Source organism: Lathyrus oleraceus, chromosome 6 (assembly GCF_024323335.1).
Source record: "Lathyrus oleraceus cultivar Zhongwan6 chromosome 6, CAAS_Psat_ZW6_1.0, whole genome shotgun sequence".
NCBI classification, from domain to species: domain Eukaryota; kingdom Viridiplantae; phylum Streptophyta; class Magnoliopsida; order Fabales; family Fabaceae; genus Lathyrus; species Lathyrus oleraceus.
Window position 1 is genome coordinate 164,092,849 of NC_066584.1, and position 10,149 is coordinate 164,102,997.

General features: G+C 39.9%; 1 protein-coding gene across 1 annotated transcript; it reads left to right on the forward strand.

Annotated features, from left to right (window-relative positions):
* Positions 1–584: 584 nt before the first annotated feature.
* Positions 585–2,570, forward strand: LOC127094557 (uncharacterized). Its single transcript, XM_051033378.1, has 3 exons — positions 585–1,190; positions 1,278–1,568; positions 2,520–2,570. The coding sequence occupies exons 1-3, from the start codon at positions 585–587 to the stop codon at positions 2,568–2,570; spliced, it is 948 nt and encodes a 315-aa protein (XP_050889335.1).
* Positions 2,571–10,149: the final 7,579 nt, after the last annotated feature.

Here is a 10,149-nt window from a genome sequence, read left to right on the forward strand (position 1 = left end):
CACAAAGGACTCTGTGCAAAAAGGCCAAGGACAATATGGAGAAGCTTTGGACGACACCTGTGAAAGGTTTAGAAGATGATAGCAGTTGGGCTCAACTGGGTTGGATGAACCTATTACTGATTGTATACAATGTCACACATGATGTCATAATAGTGTATTATGACTTCCTGAATGCTGAAGCCATGTCCAAAAATCAGGTTCAACACAGGTGGACAAAGTACTGTTCTAGCTATTATCACTCCATTAGGAAATTTGTGGAAGACAAATTCAGAAGTCTAAAGCTTGGACTAGAACTAGAAGACAAGCTTGCAAGGAATTTGGGTAAAATTGAATATGAGGAAGGGAAATTAGGGATTGGACTCTTGAGAAATTATGGCAATTAAAAGGAAAAAATAAAAGAAAATGAAAATAATGTCTGCCCTTTTAAAAGAAAGAGCCACATTAATGATAAATCATTCCCAAGCTTTGAAAATAGTAGCTATTCCCTTAGCACACGCTACCCAAACTCAGCAATCGCCATTCCCATTCAACTTCTAAGAAAAGCTCAGCTAGGGAAAAGAAACCTTCCTCAAAAGTCCTACAGCATGTCTCAACATCCATCATCATCTGGCCCCAAATCTTCCCAACATGCAAAGACTTCATCTGTGGAGTTTGTAGATGAAGATGTAATGGACGTCACTCCTCTGTGCATGATACCGGGCGACACCACAGGTACCTCCTCCAATGCTGGAGATAAGCAAGGTAATACCTCTGGTAACTCCTCTCTTCCTAAAGACATGTATTACACTGATCGCGCTATAAGGAGACTGGTTACTAGAATTCTGAGTGAAGGACATAAAGTTGAAGGGGTCTCTACCCCTCTGTCCAGAAGGGAACCCTCTCCTGAGGGAGAACCCCATGCTGATAAAGATGATGATTCATCTAGATCAGAAAAAGAGGTGGCTGCTGAAGGGCTTTGCTCTCTAGGTAAAACCCTACCTAGCAAGAAACAAAGTGTGCCTCAAGAAAATATTATTGATCTAGAGGAAGAAAGCACTGAAGGAGAGGATGAGCCTTTGGTTCATCTGGTTAAACCTAGCGTAGCTGAGAAACTGAGAACTAAGAAAGGGAAAAGTATGGCTAAAATGAGAGCTGCTAGAGTGAAAAAGACTGCAGGAATAGGACCCTCAAAACTCTGGAGCAAGGTTGAGGTTGGGAAAAGAAAAGAAAGAGACAGCTCTGACTCTGAGGAGGATGTTAAAGACGATGTCCCAGACATCTCCCCTGCAAAAAGGAAGGCTGTTCAGAAATCTCCTGGTAAGGCTGCTGCTGTTCATCTAGACAATATCTCCTTTCATTTGGAAGATGGAGCAGCAAAGTGGAAATATGTCATTCAGAGAAGAGTAGCCATTGAAATAGAACTTGGACAAGAAGCTGTAGAGGTAAAGGTGGTTATTGAGCTGATCAAAAATGCTGGACTCATGAAAACTGTGGTAACTCTACCCCAATGCTATGAGGGGTTGGTTAAAGAGTTTATTGTTAATATCCCCGAGGATATTCATGATAAGAACAGCAGGGAGTTTTGCAAGGTATTTGTAAGAGGCAAATGTGTGAAATTCTCACCAAGTGTCATAAACAAGTTCCTAGGAAGAGGAATGGATGGAGGAGTAGACCTAGAAACCACAGACAATGAGGTCTGTAGGGTTATCACAACTGGCCAAGTTAAGGAATGACCTAGTAGAAATCACTTATTAGCTGGAAAGCTCAGTGTTAAATATGCCATCCTGCACAAGATTGGCTCAGCTAATTGGATTCCTACTAATCATGCCTCTACTATCTCCATCAATCTTGGAAGAATCATTCATGCTATTGGAACAAGGGTTAACTATGATTTTGGCAAGTTCATATTTGAACAAACCATTAGACATGCTTCTGCTAATGCTGTGAAGTTACCCATTGCCTTCCCCTCCCTTATTTGTGGCATTATCCTGAGCCAACAACCAGGGATTCTGAGCACAAGTGACATTCCAAGCAGGAGAAAATCCCCTTTGTCCATTCATTACAAGCTGTTTGAGGGAAGTCATGTCAACGATGTCATGACATCTGCCAGAAGGGAGTCTACATCTAAAGGAAGCCTGATTGACCAACTAAAAGAGACCTGCAAAGAATTGGACAATGGTATAAGGGTGGCCAAGGCCAGAAAAGAAGCATTAGAAGTTCTCATCTGTAGCCTGGAAAGGGAAGACATAGAAAAGGCTGGAAAGGACTCAAATACAAGATCCCAATCCAGTTCTGAAAGCTCAGAAGACTCTGAAGGTGCAGGTGAAGATGAAGATGAAGGTGAAGGTGATACTTCTTCTTCTAGCTAATGGTTCCTGCCTGAATTGAAGACTGGGAGGTGGGGTGGAAGTTGGGCTGCTGTTTGGAAGGCTGTTGTCTTGATTGGTTTTTGTTTTTGTATTTTGTGGCAGTCCTCTTGATGCCTGTTATGTAATATTAAGGGCTCTTAATGAGTTCCTTGAATTTGTTCATTATCTCAGCTTTCAGCTGTGTATAATGTTGGTTTGTACTACATGAATATTATGTTTTAACATGTTTAAATGTTATAACATCTGTCCTGACATTCTCTGACAGACTAATGGACATTTATTTTGTCTGATTGGTCACCTTTGGTCAATTTTGACTAAAAAGGGGGAGAAGTGTTAATATGGAAGCAGTTGTGGAGAGATGTGTGTGGCTGGACTAGAAGACAGCTATTATTGAAAGAAGTGAACAGGTGTTGATGTTGAAGCAGATGTCAGTATGACATTCTGGCTAGTACAGGTGCTGGAGTTACAGTAGCTGTTATATTTGATGCATGCACAGATTTAGGGGGAGAAGAAGTACCCTTGTGCATTGTGCATTTGTGTGTCTTACTAGTTGCATCCATAACTAGTAATTCTGTTGTTGTTGCACAAATTTAGGGGGAGGAGAAGTACCCTTGTGCATGTGTGTATTACTAGTAGCCATAACTAGTAATTGTTTTGCTTCTGCTGCTGAGTAAACTACTGTTGAGTTGTTTAACTGCTGATAGTTTTCCTTGTGAACAAAAAGGACAGATATATGTTTTAGCCAAAATTTGCCAAAGGGGGAGTTTGTTGATTCTAAGTATTGGCAGCAATTTTTGTAAAACAAAGAGTGTTCACAAGATGCCATGTGTGATGTCTTAACATGGGATATCCTATGAACCTGCTGGAGTTAAAGAACATGTGCAAGCAGGATTGTTTCAGAATGCCACATACAATGACAAGGCTTCTGATATTGGTTGTACCTCCTGGAGCTTAAATGGAAGACATGTTCATGCAGGATTGTTTCAGATGACATACACAATGTCATGGTATCTGATATGGCTGTACCTGCTATAAAAGGAAATTGGATTATGCAGGATTTTTCCAGGATGTCAGACCCAATGTCATGACATCCTGTACACAGAACATTCAGTATGAATGTCTGGTGTTTTGTGATTGCACAATTAATGGCAATCATTGGATGATTGAAGATATGGTTAGCTGGCGCATTCAATCATGGATTACAACCAGATTTTCTTATTTTCCAAGGAGATCTCTACAACTGTTATAAAAAGATTTGATTGGAAAATATATTTAGGGTTTTCATGATGTCCAATACTTCTATAAAAAGGGACTTAGAAAACCTGTTTGAATACACAACCAAGACTGAGCGAAATAGAGAGAGAGAGCTAGGGTTTGTTTCTGTTTTAGTCGTAAAACTTGTAGGTCATTCAAGTCATCCATTGATGATTGAATTGGACTGATTTGTGGTTGTAATTTGTCACTCTAAAGCTGTTAAGCAAGACTGTGTGTCCACTTGACCAAAGCTGTGAAGCAAGATCAAGTGTGTGTTTTCTTGATCAAAGCTGTGAAGCAAGATCAAGAGTGTGTCTTCTTGATTGAAATTGTGAAGTAAAATCAAGAGTTTGTAATTGAAAAGTATTTTCTTTTCACAAGGGATTGTTGTTTAAGATCACTGGTGTGTGATTGTAAGGGAAGTGAGTGGGTTCTCATATCTAAGAGTGCTTAGGTAGAAGTTGCACGGGTAGAGATTAGGTGAGAAAGACTGTAACTTGTTAAAGTGTATGGATAGTCTTTGAACTAATTCTATTTTAGTGAATTTCCTTCCTGGCTTGGTAGCCCCCAGACGTAGGTGAGTTGCACCGAACTGGGTTAACAATTTCTTGTGTTATTCGCTTTACCATTCTATTTATTTTATCCATTGTGTGTTAGCAGATACCAGTGTCGTAACATTACCTTCGGCATCTTCGATTTGATACCAGAATTTCAATTGGTATCAGAGCAGGCATCCTGTTTTGGTTCTGGGTGAGATCTAGGGGCAATACTTTCTGGTACAATGGAAAGAGATGGAGGATTTGTTCATAGGCCACCAAATTTTGGATGGTTCTAACTATGACTATTGGAAACCTCGAATTGTAGCGTTTCTAAAATCCCTTGACAACAAGGCGTGGAAAGCTGTGTTAACAGGTTGGGTACATCCTGTCCTTACTAAAGAAGGAGAAGCCACCACTAAGAAGCCTGAAGAACAATGGTCCAAGGAAGAGGATGATCTTGCTCTTGGAAACTCTAAAGCCTTGAATGCAATATTCAATGGGGTGGACAATAATATTTTCAGGCTGGTAAGCAACTGTGAAGTGGCCAAAGAGGCTTGGCCTGAATGCCACAAGTTGCGTCGACCTGAACGTCGGAAACTTCTTCGATCTGAACATCGGAAAACTGGCCTGAATGCCACTTCGGTCTGATTACTGGAAACTGGCCTGAATGCGACGAGTTGCGTCGACCTAAACGTCGGAAACTTCTTCGATCTGAACATCGGAAAACTGGCCTGAATGCCACTTCGTTTGAATATCGGAAAACTGGCCTGAATGCCACTTCGGTCTGAATACCGGAAAACTGACCTGAATGCCACTTCGGTATGAATATCGGAAACTGGCCTGAATGTCACTTTGGTCTGAATACCGGAAACTTGCATGCCTGTCAGCATCAGCAGAAATAGGGAAAATGATAATTGAGGCGGCGCGTGGGCCAACGACCCCTGCTGGGAATAATAAAGGATAAGTTATGAACAAACTTCAGTCTGAGTACTGGAAACAAACTTCTGGCTTATCACTTGGGATACCGAGAATGTCTTATGTTTTACATGCGTATGTTTGAATTTTTCAATGGCGTAATGCTCCATGAAAATGGAAATGCTACGCGATTTGGGAGGATGCAATGCGATATGATTCTACATGCAAGGATGCGAAATGCTAGGTTAGAGAGAACGCCAAGCCGAGGCAAGGAATTCTGCTGGGGAAATGATCACCATCTTCTGGACCCTGGCAATGCTGTTGGAGATACACAACACAATGAACTCTGTGGGGGAAACGACTAGCCACGCGGTGTTCTGGCAATAACAAAATACCGAGAATCTGACTGGGGAGAGAAAGGCACTGAAAGCTTGCTGCTGAGGAAAACGACAGTGGTTCTGGCAACCATAATCTGCAAGAGGGACGACTCAGCAGGGGAAGCAGACAACGATACGGTACCGAGATTCTACTTCAAGGAAAGAGACCACGAATCTAGCGTCGAGATCATCTTTCTGGCATCGAACTCTGAGGAGCAGCCGCTTCGGCTGGGAAGATACAGTCCCACACTATCGACTCTACTGGGGGAATGCATAATCTGAAACAAATGCTTGGGGAAGTTGTCACACCCCGATTTTGACCCTGATATTCATATCATTTTTTTTCATTTCATTATTTGCTCCTCATGATTTTGTTCCTTTAATATGGCACCCTTTTTTCATGAGCATCAAATGGTCTCCTTTTCTGTTATTGTTGCACCCTGTTGTGTTTTGTGCATTCAAGGCGACGTTCTACTGTCAACATATTTGGATACATAGGCGCATTCCGCGTCGGTGGTAATCAAAGAATTCAAGGATTATTTTACTTGGATTAGAGTATGTGGTCAAAAAGAATTTTGTCGTGAAAAAGCTTTGATGAACATTATTTGATTCAAGGAGATTTAAGTGGTTTGCCATGCCTTAAGGGAAAGTCATTATCATGTGGTTTGTTCAAGAGGGACCAAGCACGAAAGCCGGTTTGCACCATATCATATCTTCCATGAGCATTTGTCATCAATATTTTGGATGCACAAGTCATCCAGATATAATTGAGTTAGCGACCAGCTGGCTTTGGAATATCATTTGGGATTTTGTACTGCGAAAAAATCTGGAAGGAAAGGCATATTCTCTCTCTCAAGATTCTGTGACTAGCTTGCAATAGTAGATTCAGTTTATCCATATTATGAAAATTTTGCAGATTGATACTGTGTGTGTTCACTGTCAAAAGGTTTTTTATTCAGTTTGTTCATGAGCAAGTGGGAGTGCGAAATTTCTTATTGTGGATTATCATATCATATCTAGAGTTATTGCTTCTTAGGGCATGCATTTTCATACAACTTACAACATTGAATGAAGAATCCAAGGAAGTAAGAAACAAACATTTTATTGAACAAACTACAGATTACAATAGGAGGCAACGATACATGTTTTCTTGATATTCTTGAGACACGTGTTCTTGTACATCAAATACCTACAACACCAAACACCGATACACTACATATCTTCTTTCAAACAAATGGACAAAACACACTGATAAACTACATCTTTATTTGGGGGACGTCAAATGCTGCTTAAAGCTTCTTTAGTGTTAGCAAAACACATGAATTGCTTTTAATGGAGGAGACCTTCACCTCACTGTGAAAAAAGAAAAGATTAATCATGAAATTATATGTTGTCAAAGATAATCACAGACCACAGGCAAGGCCATAACATTCGTGGGGTTAATTCCAAATAAAGGTAATTCAGACTTGTAACCGCAGAGGCAAGTAAGACTGCAACGGTGGACAACATCGCAACATTTCATATCTGGGCTTGGTGGGTTTTCACCGGTGATGGTGCATGACATAATTTTAGCTCACTTGTTTCTATGTTACATAGTAAAACAGCTAGACTTCCACCCAACATGGCAAAGATCAAAGGCTGCAAATTTGTTCAGATGTTATGCCCTTTTGAATAGTTAAGACAATTAAGTCAATCAGAACCAAATCATAATAAAAACTCAGATGTTTCTGAATTGGTTAACCATCTAGCTCATCAGTTATTGTCAAAGAATGGATTGATTTGTATACCGTTATGACAGGATGATCTGCTAATCACGACGTAGAACCTCCTCCAAATATTGCTCTCTGTATCTCAAGTCGCACCAATTCTGCGGCAATTGGACAGCGGTGTAACAGCACACCTGGGTTTAGTCTTGGCACCGAACTGTCTTTAACTTCTTCCAAACACCTGAAATCAGTAAAGGGACTCAAGTTTTAAACTCATAAAAACATGCTTGCAATGTACGCCAAAAGCTATTGAAACTGGGTCCAACCATAAGTTTTTCAAGCCATACCATTGGACCAGAGAAGCAATAGAAATGTAACAAGTGAGTTTTCAAAAAAGGCATAATCATCAAGAATATATAGCTGAGTAGTTGGATTTTGTGAACCAGGCTCTTCAACCTCTGGTAAAATAAGGGAAAACTTTAGCACAAAATGCGAAACCCATTGATCCTAGTGTGAAACCGCCCATAGTTCCTAAAGAGAAGATATCTCAAGCAACTTTGGCATCGAAAATTGAGGTTCAACATCAAACTTCACAACCATCATTTGATAGTCTCAAGGCTTTTACAGGCTCCATCATAGAGCATGGCGAGAATTTAGAAAAAGCTTCAAGAGAACAAAGTTCAATTTCATAGGTTTCCGATTCTCAACCTTTAAAGCCATTCTGCATAAAACCGCCGAACCTGCGGAAATAGAACAAGTTAAAGGAAAATGCATTAATGGTTAATTTGCCGGCTTACCGATGGAATTCGCCCTACACTTCCTTCAAACGAATTTCATGATGGAATTAACAATCCACATGCATCAAACCGGGCTGGTCGAAACAACATCCAATCTGCAGAAATAACTATCATGGCTGATTTCGTTTCCTTTCAATAAATATATCTCTAGCCGGACCGTGTTTCAGTTCACTCAACCAAATTATGATCGAAAAGTTTTGTAATAATTGAAGCTTTAATTGAAACTTTTACCAAATTTCACTGCAGTAGAAAATACATTAACTTAGCAAGGCGGTAAAAGTCCAACAAGCGACCCAAAAAGGAATCGAGACAAATTCAAGAGAAGAAAGTACATGATTCGTATTACCTTTTCCAGATTAAACACCAAAATAGGGTAGACAAGCTAGAGCACCTCAAACACTTCCAAGGGGATACCCCTTTTGATCTCCGTAGCCAACTCAAAACCCTAGCAGGGTGAGTATAAAAGGAGAACGCTATGGAAGAAGGAGAAGGACCATAACCGTGAATCTGGACCTAAAAAAACAGCCGCCTCCTCCACCAAATCGCTTCTCACGAACTTGCTCCAATCCACACTCAGAAAGAACAACTCAGTGTCACCGGTAAAACCGTCGCTTCCGTTGAACGCTCAGAGGCACCTTCCTACTCGCACCGTTCGCCTCCATCATTTGTGAAAGTACCCGTTCGTTCGTCGCTGGTAATCACTTCTCTTTATCCAAATTAGCTATCCCTTTTGTTGTGATTAGAGAACGGAACTGGAACTCGCGAGACATATTCCCTCATTGTCCTTCCCCTTTTGGAGTATATTCTTTGTCGTTGGTATCTGTTTGACAGCGAGGTGGCCGCGTGGGCCTTTGGCCCATGAAGTTTCTTTTTATTTTTCATTACATACCCTTTTTTTTTCTTTGTTGTGTGTTTTTTATTTATAAAAATCCAATTAGGTTATTTGATTCATATGATTAATTACTAATTGCCAAGGTTAATGATTAAGGTCATTGTTTCACTTTGATCACCAATCAAATCATTTTCTTTTTTTAATTCTAAAAATCCAACCTTTTAAAGCATTCCAACTTCAATTTAAACCATGTCTCAATTTATACGAATTAAACCTTGACCAGGTATTAATCGACTTTTCTTAAGTCAAGAGCAATATTCAACCGTATTCTTCTCAATAAAATCTGAAGAAAAAGATTATCCTGGATGGAATATCCGGTCATAATCCCGAATATTGGGCTCGAGCTGTAAGAGCTTGTAGGCCATAAATATTCGTCTTCCCTAAAAAACACTTGTATATATTTAAACCATTTTCTTAATAAAATATGAAGAAAAAGATTATCCTGGATGGAATATCCAGTTATAATCCCGAATATAGGCTCAAGCTGTAAGAGCTTGCAAGCCATAAATATTCGTCTTCTCTTCCCCACACTCCATTATTCAAATCATTTTCTTGATAAAGTTGGAAGAAAAAGATTATCTAGATGGAATATCCAGTTGTAATCCCGAATACTAGGCCAAAGTTGTAAGAGCTTGTAAGCCCTATGTATTCGTCTTCTCTTCAAAATACTTGTAAATATTGAAACTTCTTTTCTCAGTAAGTTGGAAGAAACAGACTACCTGGGTGGAATATCCAGACGTAGTCCCGAGTATTAGACCCAAGCTGTAAGAGCTTGCATGTCACAAGTATTCGTCTTTCAAACTCCAAAATACTTAATTCCTATCTTAACCTCTTTCAATAAAGATGGAAATGGAACATGGTGTATACCGCGCACTCCTGAGATTAAGATTCGAGGTGGATGCCTCGCCTATCTTGACTCTCGCTGTCATTGTCAATACAGTTTCTTCAAACCCATTTCTCAATCAAATCCAAAACACTTAATCTTTATTAAGCACTTTTGCCAATAAAGATGGAAATGGAACGTGGTGGATACCATGCACTCCTGAGTCTAGGATTCGAGATGGATATCTCGCTCATCCAAGTTCTTGCCATCACTCAAAATACATCCAACCAATCAAACTCTTTTTTTCGCTGCCATGCGATTGATCAGAAAACCTCTTCATAAACGAAAGACATCTTGTCTAAAGATGATGCAAAGCAATGTTTCGGTCATAATTGTTGAGTTGAGATAAGTGACGTTTTTCCGAATGTTGATTTGTAAATCCATTCGATATGTGGTATATGTCTGCTCCTCATCTGTTTTGGGTAAAACAATGTCTTC